The sequence below is a fragment of the Vicugna pacos genome, chromosome 11 (genome assembly GCF_048564905.1).
Source record: "Vicugna pacos chromosome 11, VicPac4, whole genome shotgun sequence".
Classification (NCBI taxonomy): Eukaryota; Metazoa; Chordata; class Mammalia; order Artiodactyla; family Camelidae; genus Vicugna; species Vicugna pacos.
Window position 1 is genome coordinate 34,065,782 of NC_132997.1, and position 19,683 is coordinate 34,085,464.

The 19,683-nt window shown below is 52.4% G+C and overlaps 1 protein-coding gene across 1 annotated transcript in view; it reads left to right on the top strand.

The window, feature by feature from the left end:
* RET (ret proto-oncogene) overlaps positions 1-16,461 on the top strand; it is a 54,255-nt gene extending 37,794 nt beyond the window's left edge. The window contains exons 11-20 of the mRNA XM_072971086.1: positions 228-484; positions 3,899-4,046; positions 5,462-5,569; positions 6,596-6,810; positions 6,894-7,016; positions 8,889-8,959; positions 10,253-10,390; positions 11,402-11,501; positions 12,991-13,135; positions 14,412-16,461. Coding sequence (XP_072827187.1) covers positions 228-484; positions 3,899-4,046; positions 5,462-5,569; positions 6,596-6,810; positions 6,894-7,016; positions 8,889-8,959; positions 10,253-10,390; positions 11,402-11,501; positions 12,991-13,135; positions 14,412-14,569 — 1,463 coding nt within the window. The 3' untranslated portion in view covers positions 14,570-16,461. The remainder of the gene's footprint in view (positions 1-227; positions 485-3,898; positions 4,047-5,461; positions 5,570-6,595; positions 6,811-6,893; positions 7,017-8,888; positions 8,960-10,252; positions 10,391-11,401; positions 11,502-12,990; positions 13,136-14,411) is intronic.
* The last annotated feature ends 3,222 nt before the right edge of the window (positions 16,462-19,683 follow it).

A 19,683-nucleotide genomic window follows, 5' to 3' on the forward strand; every position in this document is an offset into this window, starting at 1 on the left:
ATAACAGTACCTGCCTCAGGGTCGGTGCTATTGGAGTGTTTGCAGGTTACCCTCATACCTTCACACCAGTAGCACTTGCCAGGCTGCTCACAGGTTGTCACAACTGTGACAACCTTCCCAGCTGTCCTGGGCACAGCAGGCTAGACAGCTGAGCTGTGCTGGCTCCTGTAGGTATTCGGGGGGCCCCCCTCCCGAAGTGTGGTCTCTCACAGCCCCCCTGCCCGCAGACCTGCTGTGTGATGAGCTCTGCCGCACGGTGATTGCGGTGGCCGTGCTCTTCTCCTTCATCGTGTCTGTGCTGCTCTCCACCTTCTGCATCCACCGCTACCACAAGAACGCCCACAAGCCACCCATTGCCTCCGCTGAGATGACCTTCCGACGGCCCGCCCAGGCCTTCCCGGTCAGCTACTCCTCATCCGGCACCCGCCGGCCCTCGACTGACTCCATGGAGAACCAGGTCTCTGTGGAAACTTTCAAGATCCCGGTGAGCTTCCACACATGGCCTCGGGGCTGGGGAGGCAGCCCCTCCCGGGGGCCCTGCAGGTGGCACTGGCCTCGGGTCTCAGGCAGCTGGGAGGTGAGAGGGGACGGGGCACCCAGGCTTCGTGCTGCCATGAGTCCTGCAGCCCACGAGTGGCTGATGCATCCTTGCCCACGGGAAAGACACTGAGCATTCCAGCAACCCCCTGCCTTCACTGAGCTGCCTTCCATGGAGGGCAGAAGGCAGGTGGAGTGGAGGGCATGGATCAGGGTGGAGGATGGGTGCTGATTTAAACGGACTGGGATCTGGGCTGTTAGGATAAAAGGAGGGCAGGCCATGCTGTACCTGACGGGGGCTATCCTGCAGGTGCCCCAAGGGCTGGTGGGGGGAGGATGGAGGGTGCAGGGAGGTCCTGAGGAGGAATGTGGATTTCATTCTCAGAGGGTAGGGCCCTGAGGGTTGGCGGCACATTTCCTGGCCTTCATTTCCGCAGGCCACTCTGTTGCAGAGTCCAGGGGTGGGTGATGAGGCTTGTCCCCATTCAGGGGAGATGGTGGCAGGCAGCGGCTTGGCCAGGGTGGCAGCAGCAGGAAACGGAGTCTGTCTGTAGTATGGAGAGCAGGACTGGGGACACTGAGGATCCTCCGGCCCCCAGGCTCCACGACTGGCCCACTAAGGGAGAGTACCAGCCAGAGCCAGCAAGCTTCCAGAGCCCTCTTCTCCCAGGCAGGAAACCTGGGCCTGCGGTCAGCATGTGCTTCTCAGACACCACCCCTGACCTGGCCAGGCCCCTCCTCAACCTGCCATGTCCCTTCACTGATCTTGCTGGGAACACCCAAGAAGCTGGAAGCTGGGCCTGGGGGGAGGACTGAGGGTGAGTGGGAGCAGAAGTTCTTCTGCCCACAAGGCTGGATAGGGAAGCAGTACAGCGTATACATCTTGGCAGGGGCCTCCAGGCAGGAAACTCAGCACCCAGGGGCCACAGGGCCCTGGCGGTCCACACGGTCTGGGCTGGGAGGTAGCTGAGTTTCCTAGCAGGTGCCGCCCAAGGGGTGCTCGCCCGTTGGCGAGGGTCTTGGCTGTGAGGACCGTTCTTAGATGTGGTCACAGTCGCCTGCCTCCTGCCTTTCCTAGTCCAGTCACTCAGCAGGCAGGGTCTCCAACCCCCACCCCCAGCAGCATCTCAGCCTCCATCCAGGCCTCTGGGACGAGCCATTTGATTCCTTTATCCACCCTAGCCATGTGTAGTGAGATACACAGCGAGAGTGGTGCTGGCAGGGGCTCGTGCCAGGTGACACAGACCATCCTCAGCCCACGTTGCTTTCAGCCCAGGGTGCAGAGCAACCAGAGCCAGGCTTGAAGCCCAAGGGCCACGCTGATCATCTCTGAGGTCTTGGCCACGTTACTCGATTGTTTGAACTCAGTTTTCTCTTATATAAAGTGGAGAGAATTTTTTTTTATTTTATTGAAGTATAGTCAATTACAACACATCAGTTTCTGGTGTACAGCACAGTGTCCCAGTCATGCATATACATACATATTTTTGCATTGTTTTTTCATTAAAGGTTATTACAAGATATTGAACATGGTTCCATGTGCTATACAGAAGAAACTTTTTTTCACTCTATTTTTATACATAGTGGCTAACATTTGTAAATCTCAAACTCCCAAATTTATCCCCTCCCACCCTCTTTCCCTCCAGTAACCATAAGATTGTTTACTATGTCTGTGAGTCTGTTTCTGTTTTGTAGATGAGTTCATAGTGTCCTTTTTTTCTTTTTAGATTCCACATATGAGTAATATCATATGATATTTGTCTTTCTCTTTCTGGTTTACTTCACTTAAAATGATGATCTCCAGGTTCATCCATGTTGCTGCAAATGGCATTATTTTATTCTTTTCATGGCTGAGTAGCATTCCATTGTTTAAATATACCACAGCTTCTTTATGCAGTCATCTGTCGATGGACATTTAGATTGCTTCCATATCTTGGCTATTGTATATAGTGCTGCTGTGAACATTGGGGTGCATGTATCTCTTTGAATTAGAGTTCCCTCTGGATATATGCCCGGAGTGGGATTGCTGGATCATATGATAGGTCTCTTTTTAGTTTTTTGAGGACTCTCCATACAGTTTTCCATAATGGCTGCACCAAACTACATTCCCACCAGCAGTGCAGGAGGGTTCCCTTTGGGAGAATGATTTTTAACATTCTTGTGAGAATCAAATCAGTGACATCCGCATGTGCTTCGCACAGTCTCTGTGTACAGTCGACTAAACTCTTATCCAGTGCAGTGTAGAGATGAGCACACCAGAGCAGCGATGATGATGTCAACTTTGGCCCTGACTGTGGGTTCTTGGGGAACCTGAGACACCAGGACGCCAGGAGCTGGCTGGTTGGCACCCCTGGCCATGGTGCTGAGACGATGCTGCCTCTGCACCCAGACATTAGAACGCGAGGTTCTGGTCACCGAGGGACAGTGGGACCCCAGCAGTGTTGCCTCTGTTGTTAGACAAGCTTGGCAGAGCACATCCTGAGCAGTACCTGAAGACACACCCACAGACAGCTGCAGTGAGACTGGGGGCGATGGACGCCCAGTGCTGGCACAGGTGGGAGGTTCCTGTCAGGCTTCCACATCCCCAGTCAGAGTTCAAGTACCTGGTGCCGAGCTGGGGGTCTAGGAAGGCATCCCAGAGTGGTCTTGAACAGGCATGGTGTATGGAAGGGACTTCAGTGGGCAGGCAGGTGGCGGGGAGCGTGATGAGCAGGTGTGTGCAGGTTCAGGGCAATGGCTGTGCCTGTGGGAGGGACAGCTTCTTCCACATACTGGGATGGAGGTTCCCAAGGAGCACAGTGGTACCTTTCCAGGAGCTGCCCTGGATACTTTGACCTGTAGCTGGGGGTCCTAGGCTGGTAGGCAACTTGGGCCCCTGGAGTCAATTTGGTTCTCTGAGAGTCACTGGAAAGGGCACACCAGGGCCTGGGCAGCTGGCTTGTGTCCAAAGCAGAGGCAGTGCTGAGAGGCTTGGGCCTGACTCCCAGGGAAGAGGACATGCTCCCCGCTGAGCACTGTGCGTGCTGAGTAAGCCCTGAATCCCTCATTAGAGAGACAAGGACGTGAGCTGGGATGGCCCAGGGCATCTTCAGTAGACGGGGACCAGTGAGGGTATGGGCTACAGAGTCTAGTCTGGTCTGTGGCAACGCCTGCCTTCCTATGAGGGAGACACGTCATGTAACGGCACCTCAGGGTCTGACTGTGGGTCCTGCCTTTGGTGACTATAACCTACCAGTTCAGGTGACAGTCGGCTGTCTGCACACTGGAGCTTGTTGAACAGGTCTTGCCTTCTTCTTTTCCTCTAATCCTCACCATCTTTCTTCCCTGTTCTCTTCTCTCCCTTCCATCAAACCCATCACAGGAGGATCCAAAGTGGGAATTCCCTCGGAAGAACTTGGTTCTTGGCAAAACTCTGGGAGAAGGCGAATTTGGAAAAGTGGTCAAGGCAACGGCCTTCCGGCTGAAAGGCAAAGCGGGGTACACGACTGTGGCTGTGAAGATGTTGAAAGGTACCTGTCCAGGCAGTACCTACAAGTACGGGGCCCCACGGGGTGGATAAAGCCACCGCGACAGCCAGGGCTCCCGTGGCCAGCCTCGTGCCTCCTGGAGAGCGCTCCCATTGCCCCCCTTGAGTGGCTGCAGCCGGGGACCCCCACCATGGATGATGTGGCCCCGGCTGGCCCCTGGAGAAGCAGAGCAAGGATGTTCCTCCCTTGGAAGGTTCAGGAGTGGTGGTGCTGCATCTGTACCAATGTTGGGTAAAGATCCAAGTTTTAAGTTAAAACCACTTTTAGTTTTGAACTGACAGCTCTCCCCACCCCAGTCTGCCCCATTCTTTCTTCTCAGCCAGGAATTCAACTGGGGTCCTGGTAAAGAGACCACCTGTAAGGACTGGCCCCTGCCCCTTAGGGCCCTGCCTTGCCCAATCCCCACTGCCCCTCAGCAGGCCTGCCCTGCCCTAGTCTTGCTATCAGCCTGGCATACTCACTCATGTTTCTCAGCAGAGACTGGGTAGACAGCCCTTTGCCATGGCCGGGCTCTGTGGCCAGCAGTGGGCGCAAGTCAGCTAGTACACACATAGGTTCAGCGGTCAGGGGGCCACGCAGCGCAGAATGCTTCTGGATACTTACCCAGGCCCTCAGACTGGGGTCGTCCCCCCTTGCCTATGAGACCCAAGGCCTAAGGGGCATACTGAGACTGGCCCCAGGCCACCCATATATGGTCCAATGGGTCCCGATGCCCCATCTCCCAGCTGTCTTCTCATTTGCAGACAGGTCTGCAGCCCGAGGAGGTGGCGTGGCACAGCTGGGCAGTGGGTGTGGGGCAGCTGGCCCAGGAGGGCTGTTTAGCCACAGCTTGTGACTCAGAATAACTCCATACCCAATCTCCTGGTGGGAGCCTGAGCACAACTCTGCTCTCTGGACGCACGACCTCAGCATGGCGAGAGACTTCTGTGAAGTCTTGTAGCCTTCACTTTTGTGCCTCAACCCCACTGCTGAGTGCTTGGTCAGCAAGTGTTTGGGGACACCAGGGAGCCCTCTTACCTTCCCAGAAGGATGAATGAGGGGATCTTTGTGCACCACTGCCTTTGAGAGATGGCGATTACAGGGAACTAATGCCACTTGCAAGCATGGCCCAGCCCTGGGAGGCTCTTCCTGGAAAGGTCCTGCTCACTTGGAGTGCTTCTCAGGTTTCCTATTCCCCAGAGGCACATGAAGCCGCTGTTGACCACCCCATGGGCTGAGAGCAGCCCCAACCGGTGGGGTCCTTGCAGGCCTCAGTCTGAACCTGGGTAGAGTGTCTGTGAAGGAGATTCCTGGGGTCTGTGCAGATCCCTGATGCGGGTCACTTGGCTCAGTGGAGTTGCAGAAGGAGCTAACAGAAGGGACTGCTTTGCAAGTTGTCCTGTTTACGTGCATTTCAGAGAACGCCTCCACAAGTGAGATGCGGGACCTACAGTCAGAGTTCAACCTCCTGAAGCAGGTCAACCACCCACAAGTCATCAAGCTGTACGGGGCCTGCAGCCAGGGTGGTAAGGCTGGCTGGGGTTGAGCAGCAGCCGGGCACAGGCCAGGGCACTCTGGGCCACCCCATTCCTCCTCCCCCTTTCCTCATCGTTTCCTCCTCCTGGCCCCTGTCCTCTGTCCTCCCAGAAACACGGTGTCTAGCTCTGGCCCCTGCCTGGAGCTCACGTGTCACTGAGGGGGCCCAGAGAGGTGCTACATGAGTGCTTGCACAAGGCCTCTACTCCAAGTGTGCTCTCTGGGTCTGCTGGGGCTGCCAGGAGGTCTCTGGTGACCTTCTGGTGATCAGTACCCTGCCCCAGGCAGAGCCCGCAAGGCAGGGAGCTCCAGGAATGGACTCCGCCTATTGGGTACCTACTGGGGACTAGGTGTGCCATAACTTCCAGCATGGCAAAGGCATTGTCACCATCTCTTACATAACAGCATCCTGATCTTTTGATCCTTAGGGGCCTCTCACTGCGTGTGTGTGGGTACATGTGTCTGGGGTGCGAGGGAGACAGGGAGCCAACAGGGAGCAAAGGACAGCAGAGACACTGGTCAGCACTAGCGGAACTCAGGGCCGGCCTTAGGGCAGGACCGCAGCCCAGGAGCTGCTGAGGGCTCGCAGGAACAGGGAGCAGGTGGCCACATGCCCACCAGACCCTCTGCCTCTATCAGCCGTCTCCAGGCCATGCTGTGGCAGGAAAGGCCTGGCATCCCAGCAGCAGGGGGTGCCTCCCCGGGCAGCACTGAACACAGTGACTGCCTGCCTTGGGCACCAGGGAGAAGGTCATGTTCAACCCCCCAGGAAGCTGGCTTTGGCACAGGCCCTAGCAACAGGGAGAGCAAGGGATGTTAGAGTGAGCCGAGACCTAAATCATTTCTCAGGCTGCCAGAACCCAGGCACTTGCCACCCAGAGCAGGCCTGTCTGCCCACTTACAGGTAGGGTGCAGGGCCTGCCCCGGGGCCCCGCGGTCTCCCCGTGCTCTGCCTGACCTGCACCTGCGGGGACCCCACAGGCCCTCAGCCCACAGCCCAGCCCCTCTGCCCCCAGGGCCGCTCCTCCTCATCGTGGAGTACGCCAAGTACGGCTCCCTGCGGGGCTTCCTCCGAGAAAGCCGCAAGGCAGGGCCCGGCTACATGGGCAGCGGAGACAACCGCAGCTCCAGCTACCTGGACAACCCGGAGGAGCGGGCCCTGACCATGGGCGACCTCATCTCCTTCGCCTGGCAGATCTCGCGGGGGATGCAGTACCTGGCCGAGATGAAGGTGTGTGCTGCCCCAGCCTGGCCCCTCCAACTGCCTGCGATGGGCCGGGGTTTCAGGGATCCCTGCTGTTGTCTTCCTCGCAGCTCGTCCATCGGGACTTGGCGGCCAGAAATGTCCTGGTAGCCGAAGGGCGCAGGATGAAGATCTCGGATTTTGGTCTGTCCCGAGATGTTTATGAAGAGGATTCCTACGTGAAGAGGAGCAAGGTACCAGGTCGTGGGGTGTGGCGGCCTGGGGCTCCAGGGCTGGGTGGGGGCAGCAGTCGGGGTGCCCACAGGGTGAAGGCAGAGCCCTTAGAACACCTGGAGGAGATAAAGCAGATTTTTAGAGTCTAACCTTCCAGCCCTCATCCCCGAACCCTTCCCCAGTCCTGAATACCTCGTTGTTCCTTCTCTTCCTCAGTGCCACCGGCGCCCTTTCAGAGCTGCCCTCCGGGGAGCTGGGGCCTGGCAGCATCTCTTGCTTTTCATGGCTATCACTTTTGAAGGTCACCTAACGCTGCAGAAATAAGTCTTCCCCACAGTTGTTTCTCTGGCTTCTGCAGAGTGGAGGTCACTGTTTCCTTTCTGTGGAACATTAGCCCTTTGCTCAGAGCAGAGTGAAGTGAAATTCACCCGAGCTCTGTAGTCATTCTTTGCAGAAGAGAACGAACCACTTCACAGGTGGGGTTTCTGCTGGGACAGAGACCTGGGACTTCCTGGCGAAGTGAGTTTAGAAGGTGCACAGAGAGGCCATGGAGACGGGGTTCCAGAGTTGCAGCGTAAGGATTTCAGAAGCCTTTTTTCTCAAGTCTCTGAAATAGGTGATTAGGGCCCATCTCAGGATACCTGGTCCCCTGGCGTCATCCAGCTCCCTGGGGCACCGGTCTAGACCCTGTTAGTACTGTTGCCCCCTCAGCCCCTCTCCTGCAGCCTCACTGTGACAGATGAGACAGAGCCAGCTCATGGGCCCCTTCAAGAGACACAGCTAATCTGACGTTCAGAACAGATGTTGCTCAAAGAGAAAAACAAAAAAAGCAACGGCATACACCTGAGGAGCCTTAGTGCTGCCAAGGGCTGTGAGGATGTTTCATTTTTTCTGGGGTTTCCGTTGTGACAGCGTATCTCAGAACTACTGAAGGGGAAGTGGGGAGCGGCTGCTCCCCGCCCCGTGGAGGGAGTGGACGGAGTCTTCCTGTTGATGCCCTTGTCCTCAAGAAGGCCCCGTGTCACTGATGGAGAAGCACAAGCACGGCTCCCAAGAGCACAGGGTGCAGGCGGCGTTGTTACAAGCACACATTCCCCCAAACAGTCACGCTTCATCTTCAGCAAGGGCGTAAATCCTAAAGAGTACTTTAAACAAAAAGGAATTACAGTAAAAGTTGCATTAAAATCCAATGCACGGCCTTTATTATTGATTCGGCCTTCAGATTGACCTACTTGTACTGGAAAGCTAGTTCTCGAGTTGGATTAGAGAGGATTTGTTAGGTCTGATCCCAGCACCTCCTTGGTGGGATGGGGGGAGGGAGAGGCACCCTTTCAGAAGGTGCTAAAAGGGCCCTGGGATAAAATAAGAGGGAAAAACTAGCCTCAAGGCACATACACAGATCGTCTCCCCTCTGAGCTTCTCAGAAGAGCCTTTAGTGTGTTCGTTTGCATCAGAAGTCCCCAGGACGGAAAGGCTGGATGTTGGTTTCCCAAACTGGGAAAACATCTTGCTGGATGGTGTTCTTGGCCCACCCACTGGGCAGCACCACCCAGGGTACCCCAGTGCTCCCCGGACTCAGCCACAGGGGGACCTGGCTTGCACTCAGTTATCAGTTCCTTGGGTTTCTTCTCACCAGGGATGTGGTGCGTGACCGGCACACCTTGTGTAGCTGTGGGCAGGCCAGCTGACTCCCTACAGCATCTCAACCAGGCCTGGGAGGGCCAGGCTGGAGCTCTAGCCCCTGCGAGGCTGTGCTGCCAGGAACATGCTGGATACAATTTCTCAGCCCCGCTTCAGAGCTGGAAGCATCTGGGACACGGCCCCCCCCTCCCCCACCCCTCACCCCAAGATGTCAGAGTGGCATTAATGCCTTTCTCTCGCTCCCTCTTTAGGGTCGGATCCCAGTCAAATGGATGGCCATCGAGTCCCTTTTCGATCATATCTACACCACTCAGAGTGATGTGTGAGTCCAGGTGTTGACTTCCTGGGGTGGAGATTACACGTGTAGGGGGCCATGCCGCCTGTCTGGGCAGCTCGGCTGGGGAACAGCACTGGCCCTGAGTGCCTGTCAGCTCATGCCAACCACCCGCAGTGGCCCAAGCTGAGGCTTTGTGTGTTCACTCAGCAAATGGCGAGGGCCCAGGCAGTAGTTCTGAAGGCCGAGGTGGAATGCAGGAGGGCAGTGAGCTGCGGCTGCAAACCCGGCTCACCTCCCCTGTCTTGCTCCCCGCCCCTCCCTTCCCCTTCCCTCTCCTCTCCTCTCCTCTCCGGGCATCCTAGTGGCACACAGGCCCAGCCAAGCAGTCCCCCTCCTATGGGCCTGAGCATGGCTGGGCTCAGGCAGGTCCCCCGGGACTGGTCCCTGCCCAACAGGCAGGGATGGCCTTCAGTAAGTAAGTTTCTAGGCTTGTGCGCCCCCAATTGCTGCAAGATGGGAACCAAAACTCAGTCTTCCAGGTCCAATTGCATTCTTGATAGTCTTCAAAAATACAACAGACTTGTTCCAAGTGTTCGGCTCTGAACAGGCATGCATACTTTGGATAATGTGGGCTGTGAAAAGGCAGTTAGTTCTCAAACTGTTTCAACAACTGTGTTCTGAGTACAAAGTGGACTGTAAAACAATTGGAAAACGCAGATGAAAGCATAATGAAGAGACGAAAAGTCATTTGGATCCCACCACCCCTAAACACCTACTGCTGGCCCTCACAGGCGCGGCCTTCTGGTGTTTTCCGTGCTGTACAAGAATATGCTTTTTATTCCCGTACATGTGATAATGCTGTTTTGTGATATGATTTTGCTCCCACCTCATAGTAAATTTTCCCTCACAGTTAAGTGTTTTTCTATAGCGGTGCTTTTTTTTTTCTTCTAAGATCTTATGAACATTTCCAAGCACACAGAAAAGGTGGAGGAATTGTGCAGGGAGCCCCGTGCCCTGGGGCCTAGGTTCCGCCTCGTGTTTGCTGTACTTGCTTGGCCTCTCTATGCCATGTCTGATGCGTCAGAGCATCACCTCAGGGGCCAGCTGCTGTCCCTTTTGGGTGTGGAGGCTGAGCTTGGCAGAGGTGAGGACGGCTCACCCCCACCTCTATCCCTCATCCATCTGTGCAGTCGGCCCAGGCAGAAACTGTGAGCACTCAGGCCACTCCTTGTCCTGGGGACTCTGGGTCAGAAGCTGCTGGAGGGACGGGAGTCCGGGCTGCACAGAGGGTGCCGCAGACCCAGTGCAGCCACTCACTGGTCCTCTTGCTCTCCACAGGTGGTCCTTCGGTGTCCTGCTGTGGGAGATTGTGACCCTAGGGGGCAACCCCTACCCTGGAATTCCTCCAGAGCGGCTCTTCAACCTTCTGAAGACAGGCTACCGGATGGAGAGGCCAGACAACTGCAGTGAGGAGATGTGAGCAGGCTTTGCTTTGGCCCAGCCTCCCTCAGACACAGACACACACAGTCATTCCCTCCTGCCCCTCAGTAGCCCTGGGTGCCAGTAGTGACAGGCAGAGCGTGACGGGGCAGAAGTCAGAGAACCACCTTTGGACATAAGGACAGATGTTGGGGACCCCAACACTGCTGGGGGATGGGTGGGCTTCCTAGAGGGACTTACAAAGATGAAGGGGAACAGGACCTGGGGAGAGATAGTGGGAAAGGATGAAAGGGTGCTTCAGTCCTTGAGCCCAAGGCCAGAGACCTATCCCAGGATGCTTGGGGAGGGGCAGGTGATTCAGAATGGACCCAGGGGTGCCTATAGGAGAGTGCCCAAGAGGAGGCACAAAGGTGGGCAAGGGGCAGGCTGGGGGGGCCTGGACTTCAGCCCAAGGGCACCAGAATCTTCTCATCTGGTGATATGGTTCCATCAGATAATTCTCGGAGGACAGTTGAGAACACATGAGAAGGGGTCATCCACAGACAGAGGCACACTGGTCCATTCATTCCACAAAGTCTATTGTGCACCTGCCACGTGCCCGGCTCGGGGCTAGATGGGGGAGCACAAGGGTGAGTAGGTGCCACCTCCCCGGGTGGCCTGGACTGGCAGCTCACACCCACGTGGTAGTCCTGGAAGCCCTGCAGCCATGCCAGGTCCCCAGGAAAGAGAGGAAGGGGTGAGACACAGGTGTGATTGGCAGGTGTGTTTGTGTTTATACCCAGCTCATCCTTCATAAGAGTTTTAAAGACTGGCATTTCTGCCTTAGCCACCGTAGCAGGCACAGCTGGACGCCAGGGCCAGATACTGTGAGCCCCTGATGACCCTTCAAACCCTGGCCCCGCTCAAAGAAGGATGTCAGTGACACAGAAACAGCTTTGGGGATGGGGAACAGAGCCCCCTGGCCCAGGGCACTCTCTGGGTGTGGTGGCCATGATTGGGCAGTCAGTCCTTGCTGGATTGTAACCGCCCACCTGTGCTTCCCACCAGGTACAGTCTGATGCTGCAGTGCTGGAAGCAGGAACCGGACAAGCGGCCAGTGTTCGCTGACATCAGCAAAGACCTGGATAAGATGATGGTTAAGAGCAGAGTGAGTACCTGGAGCCGATTCCTGGCACCAGCTACCCACAGACTGAACATGGCAGTGGGGGGACTCTGGCATCACCCTGGGCTGTGGAGTTCCCAGTGCAGAGGTAGGGGGAGGCTGTCCCCGGGGGCAGCCAGCGACCGAGCCCCTGTCTGTGATCTCGGCCCCCTGGGCTTCTTTTAAATCATGAGGAAACCAAGATTTTTACCTTGAGAGCCCTCCACAGGCAGGGGTGGGAGGAAAATGTTCCAAAGCCAAACAGAATCATTTTCATTAACAGAACATGAGAACTTAGTTGGAAGTCAGATGCTCTGAGGGGCCCAGCCGGGAGTGCAGGGGGCGGGGAGACTAGGGAGCAGTGAAGATTCTGACAGAAGGGAGCCCACCAGCCGCCTCGAAAGGACCCCTCACCGTAGGCACACGTAACCTATAAGAATATGAGTGCCAGTGGGTCAGTTCCTCTGAGTTTTATGGGATATTTATATTAAGTTTCCAAGTTTTTAATGTTAGCAATTCATTTAAATTTCCAAAAGCTCAGCGTGGGCCAAACAAAACATATCCCTGGGCCTCCAGGTTATACTCTGGGTAATTGAGAAGTCGGCAAAGTTCCAACTAATATTACTTGAGCCATTGCTGTGTACCGTGTTCCGCCTTAGATGCTGGGGATACACATAAACAAAGCAGGCCCAGACCTTGCCCTCGCAGTTCATCCTTGCACTGAGACATTTACTAAAAGTTGTCATTTCTACCAACACAAAAAGCAAGATGCATGGACGAGGCGACTTGTAATAAAACCTAACATCAGTGTATCACTTGGTGGAAGCCTCCGAATCCTATGAGTGCAGGGTTGTCCTAAACAAAAGTGATAGCTGAGGCTGAGACGGCCTTCCTAAAACAGTGCTGAGAAGCAGCCAGAAAAAAATGCTTCAACCGTTCACGACACATTTAACCAGGGCCGTGGGAATAGCAGGTACTCCAGAATTGTCATACTTGGGAGCTGAAGCTTATAGCAGCATCCTGTGCAAAACCCTCATCCGTGACTTCAGATTTCTGAGTCCTGAAGTGATGTTCTAAATGGCAGGAGTGCCTGGAGGAAAGCTGGAAAGAATTCGGCAGATTGAGATACTTCTTGGCATTCCTATCTGAGTCATGGGACTGCAGCGAGCTCTCCCAGAGCCTCGGGTTTTGTAAACAGGCCAGTTTGCCAGTGCTGGACCTGGTGCCCCCAGTGCTGCAGGGAGAGGACTCGGCTAGTAGGAACCCATTTCTGCCCCCAGGGAGGTGGCTTTCCAGTGGGGAGCAGTGGGGACCACAGAGCATGGCCAGGTGTGGGGGAGCTCAGGGCTGGCAATCGGCAAGGGGCTCAGGTCCCACGGAGCGGCCAGTAGGCTTGGGGTGCGACTCGGCCAGGGCTCCCCTCTGATGCGGGGAGGGCCGGGGCATGTCCGGTAGAGGCCCGCGCCAGGGGTGACCAGCCACCTCTCCCTTCCAGGACTACCTGGACCTGGCCGCACCCACCCCATCCGGCTCCCTGCTGTATGACGACCTCTCGGAGGAGGAGATGCCCCTGGTGGACTGTAGTAGCGCTCCCCTCCCTCGAGCCCTCCCCTCCACGTGGATCGAAAACAAACTCTATGGTAGAATTTCACATGCCTTTACTAGGTTCTAGCCACACTGTTCCTCTCTGCGCTGTCCTTACTCTCTGTAATGCTTTTTAAGAGTGTTTCTGGTCTGAATGAAACCAAAGTCTGCTCTGAACCTTTCTGTTTGTAAATGTCTGACTTTGCATCCGTTTACATTCAGGCATTTTTACAACTGTGTGTGTGTGTTTTTTTTTTAAAGGATGTGAAAATATGTGTAATCACCAGACTGCCCAGCAATTTAAGATGACAAAGAAGAAAAAGTGGGGCAGAATTCTCAGGGGATATTGGGAAAACAATAAGTCATTTCTGGGGTGGGTCATAGTCATAGTACTTCTAATTTAACTACTGAGAGAAATTTACATGATCTGGGGAGGCATTTCATTTAGAAAGGAGGAGCAGCCAGTGGTCCCCTCCAGGCCCTGTCTGGGCAGGCCGTGGCTCTTGGAGGTCACCCGGTGCTGGGGACCACCACCGGGGAGGACACATGCAGACGGCTGTTTTCACATCCTTTGCATCACACGCTGTCATGACAGTTGTCACTTATAAAGTCAGTGCTAAAAGCTGGAGCAAAGCGCTTTTTGAAAGAACGTGGTCTGTGGTGCTGTGGTCTTGCAATGGACAGTAAATATGGTTCTTGCCAAAACTCCTTCTTTCGTCTTCGATTCAATACTCGAAATTTTTTGCTGTTTCCTAACGTCATCACTGATTGTTTGGAAATCTTGGAGTTTCAAGCATTTTTTTCAGCTGAGATTGTTCCTTTTGCATGCCTCCTGAGTCACTGAATCCTTGCTGGCTAGTGCTACTTGCCATTTGTCCCGTCGACGCTGTGGGACTCGCCTGAGTGCACCCTTGATTTGAAGACCCTCTCCTCCGTGGTAGGCTTGGATGGAAGACAAGCAGGCTCCTTTCCGTTAGAGAACTTTTGATAGAAGCTTCCTGCTGCAGTAGTACAGCAAGGTGCGGATGCTTTAAGCTGCCTTAGAAAAAGAGTTAAACCAATCCACAAATATAAATCAGATTTGCGAGTCTGAAGCTTATAAAAGTCAAAATTGATAGTTTCTGTTAAGTTGCAGTTACCAAGAGAGCACGTGATATTTCCCCCTAGATATACCAATGTTTTGGAAACCTGGAGCACGAAACCCTTCAGGCAATTGGCACAGAAATCAGAAGTTTGGTTTGAACCTCAAAGGGAGTTTTGCCAAGGCCTTACTGTCTGCACATGAAGTTTTGGTTCTTCAGTGCAGAACAAATGATCTGTTTTCATTTTTAGGCATGTCAGACCCGAACTGGCCTGAAGAGAGTCCTGTACCACCCACGAGAGCCGATGGCACTAACACTGGGTGTCCAAGATATGCAAATGATAGTGTATATGCTAACTGGATGGTTTCACCCTCAGCGGCACAATTAATGGACGCGTTTGATAGTTAACATTTCTTTGGGAAAGGTAATGGACTCACAAGGGGGAGAAACATGCCAAGAACGGAAAGGCTGCCGGCCCCTCCTTGTGCATTTCACACTGGCTGGTGATTTTCCCTCCCAGCAGACGTAGCGCACTGGGACCCCCACACACTCCGTGCTCACACGTGTGGGTTCCTCACTCACTACCTGAACTGTTGGATTTTTCTGGTTGCCACCCAATGAGGCAACACAGTTTAAACATGAAGCACACACACACATACACCCACACACACAAAGGCAGCAGGAAAACACAAGATCTGGCCCAGATGATACATCTCTGTTCAGAACGAGAGCTCGGCCAGGCCTTGTCATGATGTCAATGCCCAGCCAGGGCTGGAGGGAAAGAGGGGACCTCGGGACAGGACTCTGCTCAGCATTTGAGATCCTGAGAATTTTTTTTTTTAAATCGTGTTACCTTTTCTTAGGAAGATGTATGATTTTTTTATCATGATCAAAATGATTCTTAGACTTAGCACAATGGAGAGATGTGTTGCCGTATTTGCTGTGTCAACAGGCGGGGTGAGGAAAGGGGGCTCTCAAGACACATCTGTCCCCGTTGCTGAGGGATCGCTCCCCCACCCCCAACAGAGAAAGGTACGGAGGAAAAGGGCGTCCAAGGGGAGTGCCTCCTGTGCAAGGGTTGCTGACAGCAGAGACTTCCCTGCTGTGAATCCCACTCCCACCACCACACACACATCCAGCACCAAAAGGCGGTGGTGGCCCATCTCACATGCTAGTGGGTGGGACTTGTGCTCAGTTTAAAAGGGACAGTTCAGCTAGTTACATTCAAAGTAGCCTCAACAATAAGCAAGGGCCACTACACCTCTGATTACAGTTCTGATGTGGAAAAGACAATGTCTTGGCTCTCATAGAGCTTGTGTGAGAAGGTACATGTCTTCACTTTTCCTGTGTTTGTCACTGAAAGCTGCTACAGCCCGACATTTTTGTTTCTTACGTTCTGACCATGACTCATAAGCTTCTTGTCATTCTTCACTGCTTGTTTGTGGTCACAGGCACTCACCGCTCCTCCCATCCTGCGGGGGTGGCTTTCGGGAAGTCCCAGCGGCTCTTCTTTCTGTCTCAGCGCTGTAACCTTGCAGGAGAGGGTCGGTTACCAAAACACTGCCTGGTCTTCAGACTTAAAGCACTGTGAGCGGACTTACGGTCATCTCCTGAAAATACTGTACTTTATAGGCATTTCACAAAAGCAGTAAAATTAGGGCATTTTTGTGGCCAGGAAGGTTTGGATGAGTATGTGGAGGAGCCTCATGGGGCGGGGAGGGTTGGGGAGGGGTGGAGTCTGTGCACACACAGCCGGGGAAAGCTCTGGAAAAACACTTACTGCAGATGCAGCGTGGCTTAGGTTTATATTTGGGCCATTGTCCAGATACACTGTGATAAGTTCTTTTACAACTATCTAGTTGCAGTAAACTTTGGGGTTTCAGATGTGCTTAAAGATAGTCTTGTTAAATGCGGAAGTAGGAATAAACTCAAAAATGCCTACTCGGTAAGTGGAGTGGCCACAGCAGGTTTGTCCTCGGCAGGGTGAGAACTCCAGGTCTAACTGGCTGACCCAGTGGAATTAACCCTTGACTCATTATCTAATGTCTATTCCTAAGTTATGAAAGTACTCGTATCAATTAGTCCTATCAGACAGAATTTTCATATGCATATATGCAGAAGTTACTGAGTGTTAAGTATTACTGAGTATTAAGTAGCACTCTGTCAGTGATTGATTAAACTTTGTTAAATCTATTTATGAAAGGTTATTATTAAACCATACCGTGTTAATTTGTAATCAAGGTGACTAAGAAAGTGATTTCAGTCCTGTAAATAAAATCATGTATCGTAAAGTGTGTAAACTTCTTTTCTCTTTTTAACTTCCTAGTTGGAAACGTCAGATTTCTGATTTTGAAGTTTCAATATAAGGAGTAAGATATCACCAGGGGATCTACTGTGGGGGCCACTGGGGAGGGCTAGTGACCTAGGACTAGGAGGCACTTGGGGGTGTTACTGATTTGTTTTACACAATATATACACGAACAGCCACATTTATAATAACTTAAAACTCAGCTAATTCTGTCGTTCAAGGAATTCCTCGCTCCCCTAAAATAAGCAGCGAGCAATGCCTAGTTCAGACTTTTGCTCTTCTAGCCAATTGCTTGCTGTTTATTTGCTGAAGCTGGAGTTGGACAGTTGTGAGAGAGAAGGTGAAATGCATAATCATGACTGAAAATCCAGTAGAAGTTGGAGGAGAAATTTTGCCCTGAACCACTGTGAAGCTTAAGATGCTAAATGTTTCCGTTTATGTCCTCCTGTCAGATTGTGTAGGAATTCTTTGAGCTCCTTCTTAGACGTCTGGTAAGGAGCAGGTGGGTCATTAGGCAAATGCCAGTTATTACCAACAGAAATCTGATTTATGGTTGCAGTTGTGCATTGGAAACTGAGGGCCTGTGTCATGTCCTGGGTGCCTACATATGCACGTGCACACACAGGCACGTGTACACATCACCCAGGGGCTGCCCCAGTCCTGGCCCTCAGTGCCCATGTCTGTTCTCAGCTTCCTCCTTCAACGTGGACCACAGAGACTGGAAATAAACATAATTTCTGGGTCAGCTGTTTCCTGCAGCCTTTACTTCAGTATGTTTAGAAAACCATGCTGAGAAAAACTACTACCAAAATACTGAAAAGCCCTTTTTCCAGAGCAGAGAACTTCCATTAGGAGTATGTGTGTATGGTTTATTTTTCCAAAAAAATAAAAAAACCACATTCTCCTCCAGCCCCCATAAAGGACTCCTTAGCCACAAATCCAGCTAATTTGGCTGGAAATAGAGTTGAACATAATGTCTGAGAACAGATCTTGGACAAATACTTAATATATAAAAGACAGTTCAGTGGGAAGGCATAATTTCCCCCACTACAATTAGAGCATTTTTTCCCAGGCAGAGCAGTAAATGGTTTCCTCTCCTCCTTGGAGCATGTTGACATGTGGAATAGTTGGCTGGGAGTATGTAGGGTGGTTCTAGAAAGTGCCTAAGAAATCCTCACCTCTCAGGCCCTGGGTCAGAAAGGGCAAGTGCGGCAGTGGGAATATGCATCTCCCTTCAGCATGAACTTCACATTTGGTGCTTATCCTCCAGGTGGGCCTGTACCTACAGAAAACACCCTCCACTGAGGGTGCCTGCCCCACCCCCGTCCCTTCTCCGTGGCAACAACCTCGGCAGCCTTGTTAGAATTCTGTAGAGCCTCCCATCTCTTCTGGGAGCTGGGACTCACATGAACGATTCTTGGCTGAGCTCAGGAGAAACCAGAACCTGTATGTAGAGAATTTTTCAGTTTGGAGCATGTTGCCGTGTCCTGCAGCTGAGGCTGGATGAGTGGCTGTGTGACAGCCGGGAGAATGAGCTTCATCCCCAGAGTTAAAGAGGAACACACTGTGAACCCCTGAAAGAACTTCCAGTTCACCTGTGCAACCCAGGTTTTGATTGCTATGTCAAATGACAAGATATTTTGGCAGATGTTTCTGGGACGTGCTCAATCCCAGGACCTGGCCAACCGCGACCTCTCAGCAGGAGCCCAGGCAGGAGAGCAGTGACAGGGAGGCCATCTCGCTGTAGCAGCTTCAGGGACATCAATGTCAGGGAACTGGGCCAGGCAGCACGGGGGGAACCATGGCCAGGGACTACGCCAATCACTGTGACATCAGGAGTTCTGTACCACACCAGGAGAGACCATAATCCTGCGTCCTTGCAGATGACACTGAGCAATTCAAGTTCAAAATTAGTGTGGGCAGGCAAGATAAGGAAAGTGTGTTCTAAAGCTAAGAAAAAAATCGTATTTTGAGAAGGAAACCATTTTAATATTTCCTACACAAACATATTTACCGTGCAGCCTGTCAATTTTGTGAATAAAAATGCAAACACTTTGTGTCCGTGTTTTTATTTATCGATGTCAGTTTTATAAACAGTAGAGAGTAAACTGTATCCTTTTTGATGAGACGTGTTTCTCGTCTGCACTCCAGTCCTCTTCTGCACTTTTCATTTCCCTCATGGAGGGAGGTCATTCCTGTGGGTTGGGAAGGTTCTAGCCCAGGAGGAGGAAGAACATAAGGCTGCCTCTTGCTACCTGAGGCAAGAGACTTTGTCCGGGGGTCTCCAGGGAGCTCACATGTGCCTGCGTCTCAGCCTCTGTCCTTGGAGGCTCCTCTCAACAAGAGCACGTGACTTGCTCCATATTTTTTTACCTTTTATTCTGGGAGTTTTAAAGAGCTTGAATTTTTTCCTTGAGCCTCTGTGGCCATAGAGTTTGAGAGGCCAAAGCTCTGGGATTGCTCAGAACTCTGGGGTAAAGGGGTTGGGAGACCTCATGAATGTATAGGAAAGAAAGGTCAGATTACAGGAAGCAGTTTTTAAGGGTAGGAATGACACAGAAGAGAGAAGGGTTCTGGTCTCTCACAAGATAGTCACTGAAAGGAGTTAAAAGAAGTTTTGTGGCAGAAAATTATATTTTTTAAGAGAGGTCAAATTACCTATCATCATTAGCTCTGTAGTGATAAATGAAGACCACCAAAATGAGAATGAGCAGGGGTACCAGAAATTGACACAATTTAACACAATGTAAATGACACAATGTAAATAAATTTTAGAAAAAGAATAAGCAGGGATTATTCACTCTGAACTTGCTATAGCAAGAGAAGAGGCTGCCATCACTTGCTTTTGGCAGAGACTCAAAGGCAGGCAGAGGAGTGGGAAAGCTTTACAGGGAAAAAAAAAGTGGGGGAAACTTCAGATATGCTGTGATTGGAAGTTGTTGGCATGGGGAAGCTGGAGGCAGGCTAACTAGAAGCTTCTTATGTGATTCACTTGGAGAATGTATTTGGCTTTTTCTAATTGGTTCCAAGTTGAAAACCGGGGCAAAAAAAATTGGGACTCTGACAGCCATTGATCAAATCCTGACCATTCTGGGCTGGTTACTGCAGAGGTTGTGGGTCAGAGTTCTTCAGTTATATGTGGTCTGGCCATTGTCTGTTTGCATATTTGGTCTCTCAGTCCCCTCTTTTGGTCATTTTCTTGCTTGAAGATTGA